Below are 20,578 nucleotides of genomic sequence, written 5' to 3'. Positions count from 1 at the left end.
TTTTTATTATTAAAAAAAGATAGTACTTATGATTCTACATTTTTCTTAGCACCCCCTTGTTTTGCCTTTTGTTCTTTCAGGTTGGTTGACATTGGCAACCTGATCTCTCTGTTTCAAACTTTTCATTTTTAATATCTTAATTTAACTTTGGAAAAGACTTTCATATTATATTTATTTTATTTTTTATTTTTATATTATATTATTAATAAAGAGACTAGTGTTCAATTTGTGTTCTTCACCTTTTTTTTCATTCAAATTACAGCTAATGTATTCTTAAATTGGTAACTAAAATTGAAACTCATAGTGTTCCATGACTCGCGCAATAAAGATCAAGGTCATGATAAGGAATCGTAAGATAATAACGTGTTTTAATTTGTTCGAATATTTTTTATTGTTATAACAAAATATTTTGATAGATAACATAAAATATAACATATCATAAAAGTCAATAGTAGAGCCAAATTTCTTATTAATAGGATTTAAAATATAAAGAAGTTAACACATGAACTGATTGAAGAAGGTTCAATTATAAATAATAAAATTTTCCATTAAAAAAATCGAATGAATCCCGACTCCAACTAGGATCCACATTTATTTTAAAGCCGACCGTATTGTTGATTATATGAAAGTTTCATTATTATTGCCTATTATTAGTTAAAAGTTTTAAAAAGTACATGTAACAGGTAATTGTGTTTCACATGTGCTATGTTTCAGAAGTCATTTGGATTTTTGGACCATTGCATAATTATTATGGGGTTTGGACGCTCATAATAATAGAGGAGTGATACACGTGATATATAGTAATATAATTGGTATAGTAAATAAAACTATTTCATTCTTAATAAGAGATCTCGTGTTTGAGCCCTTGATATAGAGAAAATTATGTTGGAACATCTATGGAAGAAGGGGTTACATAGGACAACTAGGACCTACATGTAATTAGTAAGAGCTTGTATGTAATTAATAGAAGTTAGATGTTTAGTTAGCAAAAGTTAGTTATATTAGTTACAATAGTATTATCTCAGAATTTTCAACCATTACTAATTGAAATTGATGCACATGAGATACTTAAACTTTTACGATCTCCTAACATTGCCTATGCTAATATCTTGAACGATTGTAGGTAGAAGAGAATGGAGTGGCGGATGCTTTGGCTATGGAATGTAGACAATTAACCCCTTTTGAAGAAGGAAAATTAATTAATTCACCTAACTTTGCTAGTCTGATGCCTTTGATTCAATACCATTATAATAGTGAAAATTAATTATTTTAAATAAACTAGTGAGATGGCACACATGTGTTGTACAAGAAGGAAAAACAAATGATAAAATTACAAACATATTAATGTTTGGATGCAAGAAGAACATCATTGATCACCTTTTCAATGTTCACATGAGATGATCCTGTTGATTTTTTAGCTGAAATTTCAGCCAATTCTTTCCATTCCATTGCCTTTTTCTTCATTTCTTTGCCTTTTTCACCAACCATTAATTCCCTAACAAGGCTTTCCACTTCATCCCTATTCACATTATTATCAATTTCCATTCCAATTCCCCATTTTGTCTCACTAAACCAACAATTTGTCTGTTGTTCCGCGAAAAACGGCCAACATAGCATAGGCACCCCACTAGTAATGCTCTCCAGAGTTGAATTCCACCCACTATGAGTCAGGAACCCTCCTATTGCCGGATGGTTTAGGACTTCTTCTTGTGAGCACCAACTTGCAAGCATTCTCCTGTTTTTAGTTTCTTCCACGAATTCGAGTGGAAGAATTGATTCATAACCCGATACAATATCGGGTCTTATGATCCATAAAAACTCTTGTTGGCTATTTGCAAGTCCCCAAGCAAATTCAAGAAGTTGATCAGGAGTCATAACAGTAATACTACCAAAATTAACATAAACAACAGAGTTTGGTTCTTTATTGTTGAGCCATTGTATACACTCTGGCTCCTCTTTCCATAGGCTCGACCCAAGCCCCTTCAAATTCTCGTCATCAACATGTTTGACGAGTAAATGTAAGGGGCCTATTAGGTACACTGGTGGAAGGAGAGTCTGGAGTGATTCAAGAACTTCACTCTCTAGTGTCTCAAATGTGTTGATGACAATCGCGGAAGCTTTTTTCGCTCGCTTTGTTTCTTGGAGGACAAATTTGATCATGAAATCATCTGGATTTGTAGTTCTCAAAAAACTTGGAAGATCCCTTAAACGTACATCTTTCATGCCTGGTATAAAATCCAATTTTTTCTCTAGGTATCCATTTGTCAAGTAACTCGCATCTACATTTTTCTCCAAAAAAATATGAGAATTAGCTAAATATATCAAGTATACCATATTCAAATTTTAGGTCTCTTATTAAAATTTGGTATACTGAGCAATACTAATAGAAGCGGTTTATTCATTACCTTTAAGTGGAGTATATCCTTTTTCAATAAGAGTGGTATAATGCATGTAACCTAAGAAACCACAAGCACTAGTTGTCCAAAACTGAACTTGAGGGACACCCAATTCTTGTGCAGCAGCTAAGGTGAAGCTCATGATACCATCAGAGACGATGCACGTGACAGGTGGCACGTTCGATGTGTTACTATTATCATTGAGCTTTGCAAGTAAATCCCTAAAGGGACCTAAACAAGTTTTAATTATTGATTCATTTAGAGAAGGTATGTCTTGTGTTGCATCAGCATCAGAAGGTGGGAGTCCATCAGGAATAGTCACGAATCGGAACGACAAAAGGCCGTCGAGCGAATGGGACCCACGAGACCTAAGAAGACGTCTATGGTTAAATTCAGTGTTGACAAAAGTTATGTGAAAGCCTTTGTGATGGAGAATTTTGGCTAATTTTAACATGGGAGTAATATGGCCTTGGGCTGGATATGGTACACAAACTGCATGTGATTTACTTATTTCAACATTATTTGAACTCATATTTCAATCTCTCTAAATAAATTTCTCGTTAGGGAAATGAAATGAAGGATTTTGGTAAGGAAGATTGAAGAAGATAGAGATATTTATGTATAGAAGATATTATAAAATAAAGTCTCCATTATTACTAATATTATATTATAGGATAATGATATTATATTGAAGCGATTACTCCAACAAAAATTTGTCATGCAATGCATCATTGATTAGAACAATCATCCCTTGTTTATCAATATTTTACAAATATTATTTTTTAATCCCTCGCGCGATGCGTAGGGTTCAAACGTCAACCTCTTAATTATTTCGAGATTCTACCTAAATCTTTTAAACTTTCTATATATTAAACATAGAAAATATTAATAGGGTGATTCCAACTTAATTATAAGAGGGTCGTGAGTAGGATATATATGCATTGTTTGGATTAAATGGAAAAATTAAATTAATTTCAAATTGAATCTGGATTGGGTTTTTGGATTTTTGGATTTTTGGTTTGGTTTCGGATTTAGAAAGATTAAAAAAAAACCAAAAAATTGAATTTTATGTGTATATGTATTACGTAGGTTTATAATTAAGTTGGAGTTAACCACTTTTGTCCCTTTTTAGTTTTTGAAGTAATATATTCATTTCCATAAACTATTTAATTTGTCAAAAATGTGTTCAAACTTAATTATAACTAGTAGGTTAGGTTGATTATTTAATATTAATAATATTGCATAATAGACTAGAAAATAATATCTCTTATTTAGTACAATCTTTTTAATAAATAATGAAAATAATGAACTATTATGCAGTCCTAAAGACAAAAACTCATGTTTAGTTATATTAATTTCTGTAGTATACTGGCTAGATAAATCTGAACTAATATTAAATAGAAATTGTCTTTGTATGATTTCGAAACATAAAAAAAAAGTTGATTAGAAAGAATCGAATAGAAAAAAATTAACAGAAATTAAAAGATGATTTGGACGCCCCCATAATTTTTTTTGTTTTGCCTTTTTGTTCATTATGGTTGGTCGACATTGGCTACTTGATATCTCTTTTTTCAAAATTTTCATTTTTTAATATCTTAGTTTGACTTTGGAATAGACCGTCTAATTTGGATGCTGTCACAGAGAAATTTGAATGGGTTGAAATAAATTATTCATAAATAAATAGGTGTAGCAATAATTAATCCAAACTTAGAGAAGTTAGGCGAATTATAATTTAATTGGCTATTTTTTTCTACTCTAATTAATAACTTCACACTAAAATATAGAAATCCATTTCCCCATTTTATCTGTCACTCTTTTTTCCTTTTTAGACATATGTTCAAGAAGAATGACAATATATATTCAGAAAAAATATAAACTAAACTTTCCAAGTTACCTTTAAAATAATTTAATACTCACAAAATTTTTCACGTTATTTTAAGATTATAAGTATTGAAGGCCTTTTTTTTTTGGCATTTTTAAAGTTTATATTTGATTAAATATCGTTACATAAATAAAATTGATAATTTTTTTTATTTAAAAGAAATAGTAATGAGAAAGAAGTTGTTACTTAGACGAATTAAGTTAGTTATAACTACTCCCTCCGTCCACAATTGTTTGTCAGGGTAAGGTCATGCACACCCCTCAAGGAAAATTTAATACAAGGTGTAATTTGACTAATATAACCCTACTATACCAAGAATACCAAAAGTCCACATAACTTTTTAATTGAACTACACCATCATTAAGGGCAGAATTGGAAAAAAATGACTAATTATTCTTGATTGTTTAAATTGACAATTAATTTTGGACATCTATTTTTAGTATACCTGCCAAACAATTATGGACGGAGGGAGTAACTGTTAGGAAAAATTGTTAGATTAGTTAGTTGTTAATACTTTAACTAATTGCCAATTGTCTATGTAATTAAGTTGTAGAGTCTATATAAAGTAGAAGATTAGTTAGTTTTTCTAATTCTCTCAATTCATTGTATTCACTCTCAGTTGAAGATATTTTGAGATGATTTTCTTCTAGAATTTTCCTCATTCTGTTCAAGTGTTCAATTCAATTTCTCTACAAATAGGCATTTATGGCATACTATCTAGATCATGACATCATTCCAAGCTAACGTCAAGGCCAAGGATTGGTCGAATAAATATGCATTTGTTAATATCAAAGTGTCTAATAGGTTAAAAAAATTGGGGACTAGAAGGGTATTATCGGTACTAATGGTTAGAGAGGTGGGCACTAGGACTAGTTGATATTGAAGAATCGATATATGTTAATGTAATGAAAGAGATGGAGAAAGGCAAATAATTATATTGAACAAATAAATAAGACACAATTATTATTTTTTGTTATATTTTGAATCTCTATGTTAGAAAAATAGTTCAGATAAGTTCGAATTTCACCTTGGAAGTTTGGATTTTGCTTTCATAGTTGGGTTCAAATTATAATTACGTGCATCTTGAATCCCTTTATTCGGATTACTCTATCATGAAATTGATGCTATTTCTTACCAAATCACAAATCAAAATTACGTGCAAAGTTAAGTTGTTCCATATCGCGATGTTGTTTGGGTATATGTTACATATAATATGTACTAGTTATCTTATGAATTATACTAGTTTCTAAACTATAATTTAATTGAGACCTACATATCTTTAATTTACTTCTTTTATTTCCTTTTTCTATGGATAATATTTTGTCACAGATGAATATATTTATTGTTATTGTTTCTAATATCGTAGTTAAAAAAAAAATCTAAACATAAAATAAATTTTTCGTATTGGAATTTTAAAATTACTCTTATAATTTTCAAAAGAATTATTATATCATATGTTTTAGATTTTTCACGTTATTATAGCACTACACTAGTCTTTTAAAATTGTCAAACATGTACACATCATCATTTATAAAAACAGGCATTCATTCAACTATAATTAAATTGCTCATTTTTTTATGCATTAATATTGTTTAAATATTGTTTTCGCATTTCAGAATTTTGCATGCTTGCTATATTCAACCTTGCCTTTTCATATTTATATTCTCGAAGCAAAAGATATATCCATATAAAGAGATTAATAATATATGATAAGGCATTTGAAGACATTAACTTCTACGGGAAAAAATAATAATGTGATTTTGTTTAAAATTTTATGATAATTGATATGAGGTACATATGCAACGCGCTTTTAGATATTAGTAATTGATATATATTTCCTCCGCCCAACAATAGTTGTCAACTATATTAAAAATAGTTATCTAACAATACTTGTTCATTTTAGAAAATCAAGAGATAATTTATCTTTTGTGTTTATTTTACCATTGCTATTAAATCTTATTTATTATCTAACACATTTCTCAAAGCATTAAATTTAATAAAATCAAAGAATAAAATGATGATGTTAACCCTATTATTTATTGATTTTTAAGCGGTGCATCAAGTCAATAGTGAATTACTATTGTTCCCCACGAACATGTTGAAAGACAAGTTTGAGGAGTGGGGTGGGGTGGGGGACCATTGGCTGTGTACCCTCTAAAGACAAAATTTCTATTTATCTTTGCCTCAATTTTTGCTTTTCCCTCCTTTTAAAAAATAATAATTTTATGGGAAATATTAAAATATGTCATTGAATTTTGAGAAAAAAAAGTTTATTCATGTCATTATTTGTTAACTGAAATGATATAAATAAATCAAACTTTTAACGGATGACATAGATGAACATTTTCTCAAAATAATGGCATGAATGAGCCATTTCTCAAACAAAAATGACATAGATGAGCTAAAATTTTATCGGATGTCACAAAAGAACCTTTTCTCAAAATTCGATGACATATTTGAACATTTTTACTAATTTTATTTACATAATATTTTTAAAAACCTAAAAGTTAACCTTGTAAAATTATTGCACATGTTATTATATAATAATTTAGTCATTAGATTTTTATCGAAAAAAAATATTTAGTTATTAGATATATTGTTGCTAGGAAGAGTTGTTCAAATAGTTGTAAATGCTCTCCATCTCCGATACTAAGATTATGAATACAAATAATCAAGGGAGAAAAACGGTAGAAATTCCTACTCCGTTAAAAAAAAAAATATATATTATTAAAACCATTATATCATCATCATATATCTTACCAATAATGCATAATAAAACTATATAATATAAGTATAGTAAGTCACATTTGACTTTCATACCTGCCTTCCAGCCTATACAAATCAAATTGTTGAGTTTTCCCATTTTATACCACTATTTTGTCTTCATCTTTTTTGGTACTTTACTATCTATAAATATCTCCATTTTCTTCAATCTTCCTTACCAAATCATACTAAAAAAATAATAATCCTTCATTTCATTTCCCTTTTGAGATTTTTTTTTTTTTTAGAGAAATTGAAAGAATGGGTTCAATTAGTACTGAATTAAACAAACCACATGCAGTTTGTATACCATATCCAGCCCAAGGCCATATTAATCCCATGTTAAAACTAGCCAAAATTCTCCATCACAAAGGCTTTCACATAACTTTTGTCAATACTGAATTTAACCATAGACGTCTTCTTAAGTCTCGTGGGCCCCATTCGCTCGACGGCCTTTCGTCGTTCCGATTCGAGACTATTCCTGATGGACTCCCAAGTTGTGATGCTGATGCAACACAAGACATACCTTCTCTATGTAAATCCACAACTGAAACTTGTTTAGGTCCTTTTAGAGATCTTCTTGCAAAGCTTAATGAGACTAGTAACACGTCGAACGTGCCACCTGTCACGTGCATCGTCTCCGATGGTGTTATGAGCTTCACCTTAGCTGCTGCACAAGAAATTGGTGTCCCTGAAGTTCTGTTTTGGACAACTAGTGCTTGTGGTTTCTTAGGGTACATGCATTATTCCACTGTTATCGAAAAAGGATATGCTCCACTTAAAGGTATTACGATTTATCGATGTTTTTATTTGTCTATAGACGTATTCAGAATTTGGACTTGATGTTGCAACTTATATAGAACACGTTTCACTTATCAAATTATTGGTTTTATTGAATTTTACAATAAATTTATGTTACGCATCAATGATATTTTTGATGTTTTAACCGTTTTTTCGATTTTTGGATTATTGTAGATGAAAGTTACTTTACAAATGGACATGTAGAGAAACCATTGGATTTTATACCAGGGATGAAAGATGTACGTTTAAGGGATCTTCCAAGTTTCTTGAGAACTACAAATCCAGATGAATACATGATCAAATTTGTTCTAAAAGAAACAGAGAGAGCGAGAAATGCCTCCGCGATTATCCTAAATACATTTGAGACACTAGAGAGTGAAGTTCTTGAATCACTCCGGACTCTCCTTCCACCTGTCTACCCAATAGGCCCCTTACATTTACTCGTCAAACAAGTTGATGACGAGAATTTGAAGGGGCTTGGGTCGAGTCTATGGAAAGAAGAGCCAGAGTGTTTACAATGGCTGGAAAATAAAGCACCAAACTCTGTTGTTTATGTCAATTATGGTAGTATTACTGTTATGACTCCTAATCAACTTCTTGAATTTGCTTGGGGACTTGCAAATAGTCAACAAGAGTTTTTATGGATCATAAGACCCGATATTGTATCGGGTTATGAATCGATTCTTCCACCCGAATTCATGGAAGAAACTAAAAACAGGGGAATGCTTGCAAGTTGGTGCTCACAAGAAGAAGTCCTAAATCATCCGGCAATAGGAGGGTTCCTGACTCACAGTGGATGGAATTCGACTCTGGAAAGCATTACTAGCGGGGTGCCTATGTTATGTTGGCCGTTTTTCGCGGAACAACAAACAAATTGTTGGTTTAGTGAGACAAAATGGGGTATTGGAATGGAAATTGATAATAATGTGAAAAGGGATGAAGTGGAAAGCCTTGTTAGGGAATTAATGGTTGGTGAAAAAGGCAAAGAAATGAAGAAAAAGGCAATGGAATGGAAAAAATTAGCTGAAATTTCAGCTCAAAAATCAACAGGATCATCTTATGTGAACATTGACAAAGTGGTCGATGATGTTCTTCTTGCATCCAAACATTAAGTTTATAGTATATTTGTAATTTTATTTTCTTCAACTTTACTTATTGTGTTCTTGTAATAAGAGTTGCTCATACTATAGTTCGTTTTCATAATAATAACGGCAAGTTAAATAAAATATGTATTTATTGTAGGTTTAAGATCGCAAGTATCTATCTCTTTTTTCGTTTTTTTTTTTTTAAATTGCGTTCAATTAAATATCGCTACATGTGACTGACATAATTTCAGAGTGTTATTTAAATTATTTATGGAGAGTTGGGTGAATCTGCATTTATCTCTCTGGATCGTGGAGTCAATGCTATTATTTGTTTGGTGACATTGACAACACATATATCAATAAAATAAATAAAATATTCAACGCATCAATATTTAAATTGATAATAACAAATAATACTATGTGGGGGCGGAGCTAGAAGTCCAATACCACACAGAATTATTAAAAAGCGATATCGATATTTATAGAAGAAAAGATAAAGTTTAATTATCATACATATAAGTAGGTTATATTTGTTGAGCTCAATCTCAAACAACAAAATCAACAAGGAAACCAACACATCAACGACTAACTTTTTCCAAATAGTATCATTTTGTTTAATTTATCTCTTTATGTAAATATTAATATATACTTGGTAAAATTTTCAGAAGAAGAGATGTTGTTAGACACTTCTATACTCAACATGGTTAGCCTCTACTTGTAATCATGTTATAAAATTTAAAATTTATTCAGTTAAAATTCTAACTTGGCATCTAATATTACGTATTCAATGGGATTAATTTTATTAGCCTCGAGCTAATCGCTCTTTTTCAATAAATCCAAGTATTCGTGATTTCATAGGAACAAAATAAGTCGGCATTTTGAACGACCAATAAATCTACTATTATTACGTATTAATAAGAGAAATTTCAATTTATATTTTAAAAGTATATTTTGACTATTACATCACTTGTGATAGTATAGTCATGGTGCAAGGCGCCAATTATATTGGGGAAGGATATTTTTGCATTAATTTTATAACGTTCATGATAAAAAATAATATAACAGAGGTTTACAATAAAAGGGATATTTTTCACCCTTTTTCGTTATATATTTATATTCTCACCAAACACCAACAACTTCATAATAATTTATTGGCTACAGAAATATAAAAATGAGATCATATTAATCTTAAAGTGATAAAATAGAGTAAGAAGTTTGTCAAAGATTTGATCTCATAATCAATAATTATACTATATAAAAAATCATCGATGGAGATAATTTTTCATGTGTCTCGATCACATAACTTTTTCTCTTTATGATTTAAAAGTTTTTTTAAAATTAAAATTAGACAAATAAATGAAAAGAGTAGTCTCCACCTTATTTCATAAATAGGAATGGTCCTTTTGCCAATTTTATTTGTTTCGTATCATGAACTTGATTAGAAACTCTATTAATTCAGATCTATATATACTAAAAAGGTTCACGTTGGTGATAATTTTTTATTTTTTTTTATCGAAGACGACTTTATTTTCGAATACATGATATTAAAATTACTGGTTTGTTACTATTAGAAACAAGTCGGCATATATTTTATTTATGCAAATATGCTGAGGTCGGCAATGAACTCCATTTTTGTTCGTATACACCAAAAATGATGTGCCTTCATTTACACAATTTCTCTTCTTCTTTTTTTCGTTATTCACTCGATATTTGATATTTGTATGAAAGTCTGGTAAAGTTTGAATTTATGTTTTAAAAGATTATTTTATTATTACCCTGTCATTTTCTTTTGCATTATCTCGAAGGAAAAATAATATCTTATTATGGTGAAACTTGAAAGCTGAAAGGATTGAACTATTGTTTATTTTCAATCAACAAGCAATAAATAAACACATTGAAATCAAGATAACCACTATCACTATAGTATAGACGGAAAGTAATTATTTACGTGTTTAATTGGTAGTGTGTTCTAAGCAAACTATGTCTCTTTCTTTATTTTCAAATAAAAAATTATCATAATATTTTATTAGAGAGAAAGAAATCGAAAACTCTTAATAACTCAATAGATATGCTATATGAACCTTTTACCTTATTGGCGAGAGTTCGCTTCTCAATAGGTATGTTACATGTGATATGAGGTTTTAATTTCAAATCAATATTTATATATATATAACTTCAAAGAAGTGGGGAATCCCGGAATATATCTAAGAAATAGTTAATTTGACTTGATTGCGTAAAGTTCCAACATATATAACTATTGAAATTAACGAATATCTCCAATAATTAACAATATCACGTGGTATCCAAATAAATTAATTCATTTTAGGCCATACATGTTTGGTTCTATTCTTTTGGTACCATGACTAAACGAGAGGTACACTATATAGTACACATGCCTAAATTATTAGTATTCAAACTGTCACGACCCAAAAATGGACGTGATGGCACTCGTCTTAACCCACCAAGACAAGTCAGCCTAAAACTTAACCATTACAATAAAATGTGAAATTTTTTTAGTAACAAACTCAAATATACCCCCAAAATCTGGTTGTCACGTGTACAAGCCTCTAAAGGATTACAATTGAATCAAAAGAAAAATACAAATCTCATATGACATTGTTTCTAGAGTAGAACAAGATCATAAACAGGAGTAAGAAGGATCGCTGAGAAGACAAACAACTACCTCACAAATCTCCCAGAAGCCTTGGAAAAGAAGAGAATGACAAGTACTACAAAAATCCAGGCTCGTAACCTACAAAAATTTGTAGAAGCAAGGGGTGAGTACCAAACCACACGGTACTCAGCAAGTAAACCTCTAAACACAAGCTAAGGGGATAGAATACAAGTACTCCTTACACCCCAACCGAACCTTCACAACTACAATCTATATAAAGCCAGCCCAATCTAACAGTTCACAATTTACAAGCACATAATTCAACAACAACATTCTAACAATCATATATTCTCAACAACAAGCTCAATATTTATCAATTACCACCTCCACAACTAACCTGCTTAGTACCAGCCCAACATAACAGTTCACAGTTCACAAATCACATAGCTCAACACAACACTCTAACAATTTCATATCCTCAACAACAACACTCTAACAATTACATATCTTCAACAATAAGCCCAATATTCATCAGTCACAAGTTTCATAGAAAGGCACTCACAAGATCAGCAACACACAAGATCAAGTTCACCAATAATAAAGAAGTGCAATGCAATGAAATGCAATGTCAAGTATAGTGATGCATGTCTGACCTAATGATACACACCCGCTGTTTCTCAGTCCGGGACCCATGGGGGACATATCTGTCCATGCATCCATCGCGGCGCGCGATACGACCCTCGATAATAGTAACCATCGCGGCGCGCGATACGTCCCTCGAAATATAGTATCCGTCGCGGCGCGCGACACGTCCCTCGAAATATAGTATCCATCGCGGCGCGCGATACGTCCCTCGAAATGGTACATCCTCTTTATTTTCTTATTCTTTCTCAATGCACATAACACTTGTCACAACCATGTCTCAGAACAATGCAAATGACATGTTCACACAAATAATGAAGAGATGACCATTTTCATAACATTGCACAATTTACAACAACAGAATCAGGATACAACATCAACAATGATTCAACAAGCCTTTCAAACAATTCTCAACACATCACACAAACAATTGATCACATTGCCTTTTATTATCCCTTTCTCGTCATTAGAATTAATCAATGTGGACAAGTCAATCCATCACCAAGCCTCATTACCCTAAACACATATTACAAGGAAATACATGAATTCCATACACTTAACAAGGGTTTAGAAATCCACTTGCCTCAAATAATCGAACAATCACTCCGAAATTTGAGCCTTCCCTTTTTGTTGAGCTTCCAAATCAATGCAATCTATTCAAGTACATATTCACAATAAGATTCTGAAACTAACAACACCCATATTACTATAGGTTTAGCCTAGACCCAAAAGATCACCTAAATCTATAATCAAGTTCCTAAGTTTCAAGCTTAGGGTTAAGTTCCAATTCTTTTCCAATATCATAAATATAATAATATTAATTAAAAAGGAAGCCAACTGGTTATGAACCAGTGGCGGCAACCATGCCAATTCTCTTAATACCTGCACCCAAACTAATAACCTATCCATCCAAAGTATAAATTAAGCATTTTCCAATTTCAATTTATTATTCACTACGGAAAGAATGAATTGAAATTAATGCCAACCTCCAGATCTTGTTCCCCCCAGAACTTCCAACCAATATAATCCTTTCAATTTCTAATGATTAATTAATCATATATCAATTATTGTCATAATTATCCAATATGAGTATTAAAATCTTATGCCTTTACTGAAGGACTACAAAGAGCGAAAAAATATATATATGCCATTCGCAGATTTTGTCAAAATCTGACCCTTTTTCCCCTCAACTCCACGTTACCATAAATTAACAATAACCGACTATTTGTGTATCCATAAAATAATAAGAATTAAGGTTGTGATTATACCTTATATTTGCTTCATTTACGGAGATGCTACGGCTGATTTTGAGTTTGACTCAGAACATCCATCCTCAGTTAAGTTAATTTGTATGGGCCAAGTGGTATAGGGTTTTAACTTAAAATATATTATATATGGACTTGACTCATTAAACATCAACTAATAAAAATTAATTATTTAATAAATATCCGTTAACTAAATAATCGTAGTTAAATAAATAGTTCAAAATTCCCAACCAACTTCACAAACTGATCCAAAGTGACTCAAGGCAACTACCGAGATGGGTAAAATGGTAATTTTGTAAAAATTTCTAAAAATGACTTTCCGGGTCATTACATTATCCACCACTAAAAATCATGTTCGTCCTCGAACATAAGGAAGAAGAAGTAAGAATGGTCACGTTACCAAAAGCTTAAGTTATGAGCTACTAGTCGGTGTATATCTCTCTAAGTGAGCTCCTCCTTAAGATTATTCCATCAAGATCAACTACTAAGAATTGAACCTTAGAATCAACTTTAGAAGATCTATAAATCAAGAGTGATAATCAAGCCACGAACTAACCCATTAACTCAATCTAAACTGAAATCCAATGGACCATAACACAATCATCATAACGAATCTTTTCTCACATAACCAAGATAACATTCTGAATCAATACCCACTACAACCAGAAATGAACCTAAACCAACCACCACATACTCATATTGCACAAACCATCATAGATTTTATCAAGATTTTCTTGTCACACCATAATCTTTCCACGAGCTTAAACTATAAAAATATGATATTTAGACATATCAAGAGAGAATCAAACTTATCTAACCCAAAGTAGAAAATGATCAAGTAACCACCTAGAGAGTGATACATCTAAGCATACAAAATCCTTAACACTCTTAGACAATTGTAACTCTTCATAACTCTTACATAAATTCTCATAAGCAAGATTGTGCGTGTAGAACTACTGGCATACTTCAACTATCTCAAACAACACTAAATCTATCATAACTGAAATGACTAACTTTGTCCAAGGATGCCACCCTATCAGGTGGACAATCGCAGGATCGGTACAGCCGATCCACCACTAGGAATCAACCCATAGATGTGAAAACACGTGTAGTATAAGCAGTGAATCATACTCCAAATAATGTCCAGTATGAAGAAGGTGGTCACATAAGAATATACAGAAGCAAGGTCGAATAACACAAGATACTCCTTCCATAGTGTCCATATAAATAAAATTCCATTCATCTAACTTCATATTTCAATTTAACCAGTCTCATCCCCATCACAATATTACAAATACTCGATTCATCAACCCCACATACTTCTCACAGTACTCCATTGAAGCTAACACTCTTAATACCAACAAACATCATAACTACACAAGCCATTTAATTTACTTTCAAATTTTCACTAGTATCAAAGTCTTCTTAGCAAACATATTGTAGCCTAAAAAAAAATAAATCAAAATATGGCTCTCGCTTTCCTTGTAAGCATTTTGTGATATATAAGAGTCTCATCCAAGGGTGATAACACAAATTTCAAATTTGAGAGTACTTTCTCATCAAGATGAAGCTATTGAATCATGTCCAATGTCAACTCCACACAATCTTTCTCATACCAACTTTTCAACTATTATTCAAACCATCATATACCTCATACCAATACTTAAGAAATTCTTGGTCACCCCAATAATTCTATATATTTATGAGCACACAATCTTTATTTACCATCAAGTGTCTATGTAACGTATCACAACAGTCAATGTAGTTTCATCAACAAAGTAGTTTTAATCCTCTCAAAATCCTCAATAACCAAGTAGAAATGTAGGTTCATATCATAGTGCATTCATAATTCATCTACCATAATTTGAACAATCTAGCTCGACATAACCACATAGAATCTTTCGCACATCATTACTAGTAACCCAAGCCAAAACTCAATATTTATAAGAAAAAATCGATGATAAAATCCTAGTAAGTCTATACCGAATCAATTCACATTCATAGTCATATCTAAAAATCAAAGGCAATAAACAATACACCAAACTTTTGTTCCCTTTGCTGATTCACTTACCAATCTTATTCTTTGGCCAACAACCCACGACATTTTTACCTTATCCTCTAAACCATAACATTTGGGAAACCCCCCTTATGTGTAACAATCAAAATTAACCAAATTTACTACTCAAATTTTAAGTCCTTCCAAATGTTTCATACTCAATGCGATCAATCATTTCTTACCTTACCAATCCATACCTTGACAAAACACACTACCACAAACCTAAACTCATCATGAAAAATTTGAATTTTGAATCTAACTGTGTAACCCAACCCTTTTATCTATCAACATTAGCTTATACTTTGAAGATTTTTGTGAATTCACGTATCTTAGCTTATCATTGATCGCCTCTCCATCGACCTTATCATATCCTTCGCTAAAAATCCTACCATACTCATTATCAAACTCAAAACCACAAAAGAACTAATCATCATACTCGAGTTGAACGTCCGTACACTCCTTTCTCAAGTTTTATCCAATAGTTTTTAACTAATCTGATGATCCTGTGACACTATATATTACCATAACCAGAGCAAAACGGGTGAAATCACGTATCTCTGAACCCAATTCTCAACCCCTTTGAAGATACCTCCTTAGCCCTTACAATCAGAGAAAATATTTTTACTCTCACCTCTTTTCGAAGGCTACACTATATCCCACTAATTTATTATTTTTTTCATTATGACTCTAGCTCATTTAAATTCTATTCGAGCGGTGTTTCAACACCTCCTACAACTTTTCTTGCACGCTACTCACCAAATAATAGCAAACCATAACATTAGATACTCACAAGTTGTGATTACCATACAGAAATCCATTTAACCAATAATCTTTATCATATAGTTCATCCCAATCATAATCCATCACGAACCCTTATTACCATTATGCTCAGTTAGCCCTTGCCATCACCACAAAGTCAACCTTTTCATCAGTATGACATTTTAAACCTAGTTATATCAATCAAATCCTAAGGACTAACCCACTTTTATATGCACTTTTTACTAAAATTTTCAATTACCTTCACACAAGTATACTCTTTGAGACTCTCTTTACCCATAAATTTGTCATTCTGGTATCTATCCCTTCCCTTGGACCTTAAGATGAACTCACTGATCCTTATTTAGAACCCTCGGGATAAACTTTTTAACTTAACACATTAGTACCGTATTGACAATTCACCACTAAAATCTTTTTTATATGCACTGCTTAATCCCAAACATCTGCAGTAACAACCTAGTTGGTTTCTCAAATGTAAATGCAACATTGAATCTTATTATACGAGCATGTGATACAACTGATCACTCTTTAATTAGTTAGTATTCACACTTGACAAATCGATATATCCGTTTCCATATACCATTAGTGTCACACCGCAAAAAAATTTTAGATCCACCACTAGAACATATCATACCTATCGAGAAGATCATATCCAAATAAGTCACACATTTCTACCCATCGAATAGCTGTAAATTATTACCAAATCAGTTTCGTATCTAGCCCAAACTATATGTATTCTTTCATAGGTCAAGTCAATATCAAAAGTAACACACTCCATAACTCTAACCAAGTAAGCATCAGTACTATTGTAGTAGTCGTATCATGGTCTTCTTAAATATACACTCAATCTAAAAATAAATTGTAGTAGAAATTTTGACCTCGATTAATACAACATCATTCTCATCATACACTAAACAATTCATACTTGTACAACTTTATTAACTGTAATTTTCAAAGACCATGTTCATGTCTTATCCATCCTTTTAATTATTTAACTTCAATTATCAAACTAATCAAGATATTGCCTATACCACACAAATATTATTCCCTCTATTGGGGTAACTAACCAAAAGAAATAACAACGTTTATAAAATCCCCCAAACATTTGTTCAACATCATCATCAAATATCCACAAAAAGCATCATCGAGCCATCACCTAACTCAACCCCTTCAAATTACTAAACATTTTGAATTCGACTACACATCATTTTCATAAGTCTATCACTTCCACCTCAATGCCAGATCTAACATCCAACCAATACATGACACACCAACTACTCACATGAAGAACTACACACGAGTCATCATATAAGTGAGAGTGAATGGAATAAAGCGATAAGAATCAAAATCGGACCAAGTACGCACGATAGAGATTCAAGAAGTGAAGATTTTTCTTAAAAGTCACTATAGCCTCTCGAAAATAAGTACAGACGTCTCCGTACCGATCCTCGAGATTCTACTTAGACTCGGCATGTACACACGTGAGACCTATGAACCTGGGGCTCTGATACCATTTTGTCACGACCCAAAAATGGACGTGATGGCACTCGTCTTAACCCACCAAGACAAGTCAGCCTAAAACTTAACCATTACAATAAAATGTGAAATTTTTTTAGTAACAAACTCAAATATACCCCCAAAATCTGGTTGTCACGTGTACAAGCCTCTAAAGGATTACAATTGAATCAAAAGAAAAATACAAATCTCATATGACATTGTTTCTAGAGTAGAACAAGATCATAAACAGGAGTAAGAAGGATCGCTGAGAAGACAAACAACTACCTCACAAATCTCCCAGAAGCCTTGGAAAAGAAGAGAATGACAAGTACTACAAAAATCCAGGCTCGTAACCTACAAAAATTTGTAGAAGCAAGGGGTGAGTACCAAACCACACGGTACTCAGCAAGTAAACCTCTAAACACAAGCTAAGGGGATAGAATACAAGTACTCCTTACACCCCAAACCGAACCTTCACAACTACAATCTATATAAAGCCAGCCCAATCTAACAGTTCACAATTCACAAGCACATAATTCAACAACAACATTCTAACAATCATATATTCTCAACAACAAGCTCAATATTTATCAATTACCACCTCCACAACTAACCTGCTTAGTACCAGCCTGTTCATTTTTGGGTCGTGACAAAATGGTTTCAACAACAACAATAGTTTCATATCCTCAACAACAACACTCTAACAATTACATATCTTCAACAATAAGCCCAATATTCATCAGTCACAAGTTTCATAGAAAGGCACTCACAAGATCAGCAACACACAAGATCAAGTTCACCAATAATAAAGAAGTGCAATGCAATGAAATGCAATGTCAAGTATAGTGATGCATGTCTGACCTAATGATACACACCCGCTGTTTCTCAGTCCGGGACCCATGGGGGACATATCTGTCCATGCATCCATCGCGGCGCGCGATACGACCCTCGATAATAGTAACCATCGCGGCGCGCGATACGTCCCTCGAAATATAGTATCCGTCGCGGCGCGCGACACGTCCCTCGAAATATAGTATCCATCGCGGCGCGCGATACGTCCCTCGAAATGGTACATCCTCTTTATTTTCTTATTCTTTCTCAATGCACATAACACTTGTCACAACCATGTCTCAGAACAATGCAAATGACATGTTCACACAAATAATGAAGATATGACCATTTTCATAACATTGCACAATTTACAACAACAGAATCAGGATACAACATCAACAATGATTCAACAAGCCTTTCAAACAATTCTCAACACATCACACAAACAATTGATCACATTGCCTTTTATTATCCCTTTCTCGTCATTAGAATTAATCAATGTGGACAAGTCAATCCATCACCAAGCCTCATTACCCTAAACACATATTACAAGGAAATACATGAATTTCATACACTTAACAAGGGTTTAGAAATCCACTTGCCTCAAATAATCGAACAATCACTCCGAAATTTGAGCCTTCCCTTTTTGTTGAGCTTCCAAATCAATGCAATCTATTCAAGTACATATTCACAATAAGATTCTGAAACTAACAACACCCATATTACTATAGGTTTAGCCTAGACCCAAAAGATCACCTAAATCTATAATCAAGTTCCTAAGTTTCAAGCTTAGGGTTAAGTTCCAATTCTTTTCCAATATCATAAATATAATAATATTAATTAAAAAGGAAGCCAACTGGTTATGAACCAGTGGCGGCAACCATGCCAATTCTCTTAATACCTGCACCCAAACTAATAACCTATCCATCCAAAGTATAAATTAAGCATTTTCCAATTTCAATTTATTATTCACTACGGAAAGAATGAATTGAAATTAATGCCAACCTCCAGATCTTGTTCCCCCCAGAACTTCCAACCAATATAATCCTTTCAATTTCTAATGATTAATTAATCATATATCAATTATTGTCATAATTATCCAATATGAGTATTAAAATCTTATGCCTTTACTGAAGGACTACAAAGAGCGAAAAAATATATATATGCCATTCGCAGATTTTGTCAAAATCTGACCCTTTTTCCCCTCAACTCCACGTTACCATAAATTAACAATAACCGACTATTTGTGTATCCATAAAATAATAAGAATTAAGGTTGTGATTATACCTTATATTTGCTTCATTTACGGAGATGCTACGGCTGATTTTGAGTTTGACTCAGAACATCCATCCTCAGTTAAGTTAATTTGTATGGGCCAAGTGGTATAGGGTTTTAACTTAAAATATATTATATATGGACTTGACTCATTAAACATCAACTAATAAAAATTAATTATTTAATAAATATCCGTTAACTAAATAATCGTAGTTAAATAAATAGTTCAAAATTCCCAACCAACTTCACAAACTGATCCAAAGTGACTCAAGGCAACTACCGAGATGGGTAAAATGGTAATTTTGTAAAAATTTCTAAAAATGACTTTCCGGGTCATTACACAAACTGTTCTGTGTGTGGCACAGTCAGAAATTTTACGAAGTGTGTCCAGAAATTGTACACGAGTACATTTTTTTTTTTGGATGAATGAGTGCACTAGAAATTTTAACATTAAAATAAATGAAAAAAAAGAGGCTTGAAGCTGCTACTAGCGAGATTTGAACTCACAAACGCTTAAAGGTTTGGCACTATCAAGATAACTTAAACCACTAGGTTACAACACCTTGTATGTTAAGGGTATCCAAATTACATTATTTAACCACTTTGTATATTATTTTACTTGTATATACTATATAATTTTTTTACGAAAGATATCAAATTGGACACCCTAAAGACTATATAGCTACGTCCCTGGTCA

The 20,578-nt window shown here is 32.2% G+C and overlaps 3 protein-coding genes across 3 annotated transcripts in view; 1 reads left to right on the top strand and 2 right to left on the bottom strand.

Moving 5' to 3' along the window:
• LOC125820192 (phosphopantothenate--cysteine ligase 2-like) overlaps nt 1-20,578 on the bottom strand; it is a 429,006-nt gene that overhangs the window by 64,397 nt on the left and 344,031 nt on the right. The gene's annotated exons all lie outside the window — the stretch shown is intronic.
• On the bottom strand, nt 1,342-2,943 carry LOC125820220 (7-deoxyloganetin glucosyltransferase-like). The gene is made up of 2 exons (XM_049499650.1): nt 2,406-2,943; nt 1,342-2,279 (listed from the first exon to the last, which is right to left on the bottom strand). Exons 1-2 carry the CDS (start codon nt 2,926-2,928, stop codon nt 1,342-1,344), a joined length of 1,461 nt encoding a protein of 486 aa, XP_049355607.1. The 5' UTR covers nt 2,929-2,943.
• LOC125820173 (7-deoxyloganetin glucosyltransferase-like) lies at nt 7,249-9,080 on the top strand. Its single transcript, XM_049499601.1, has 2 exons — nt 7,249-7,822; nt 8,014-9,080. Exons 1-2 carry the CDS (start codon nt 7,300-7,302, stop codon nt 8,949-8,951), a joined length of 1,461 nt encoding a protein of 486 aa, XP_049355558.1. The 5' UTR covers nt 7,249-7,299; the 3' UTR covers nt 8,952-9,080.

This window comes from Solanum verrucosum, unplaced genomic scaffold (genome assembly GCF_900185275.1).
Source record: "Solanum verrucosum unplaced genomic scaffold, falcon-dt-bn FXZP01000229.1, whole genome shotgun sequence".
In the NCBI taxonomy this organism is placed as follows: domain Eukaryota; kingdom Viridiplantae; phylum Streptophyta; class Magnoliopsida; order Solanales; family Solanaceae; genus Solanum; species Solanum verrucosum.
The sequence above is the reverse complement of the archived record's forward strand: the minus strand, read 5'-3'. Positions and strand labels throughout refer to the sequence as shown.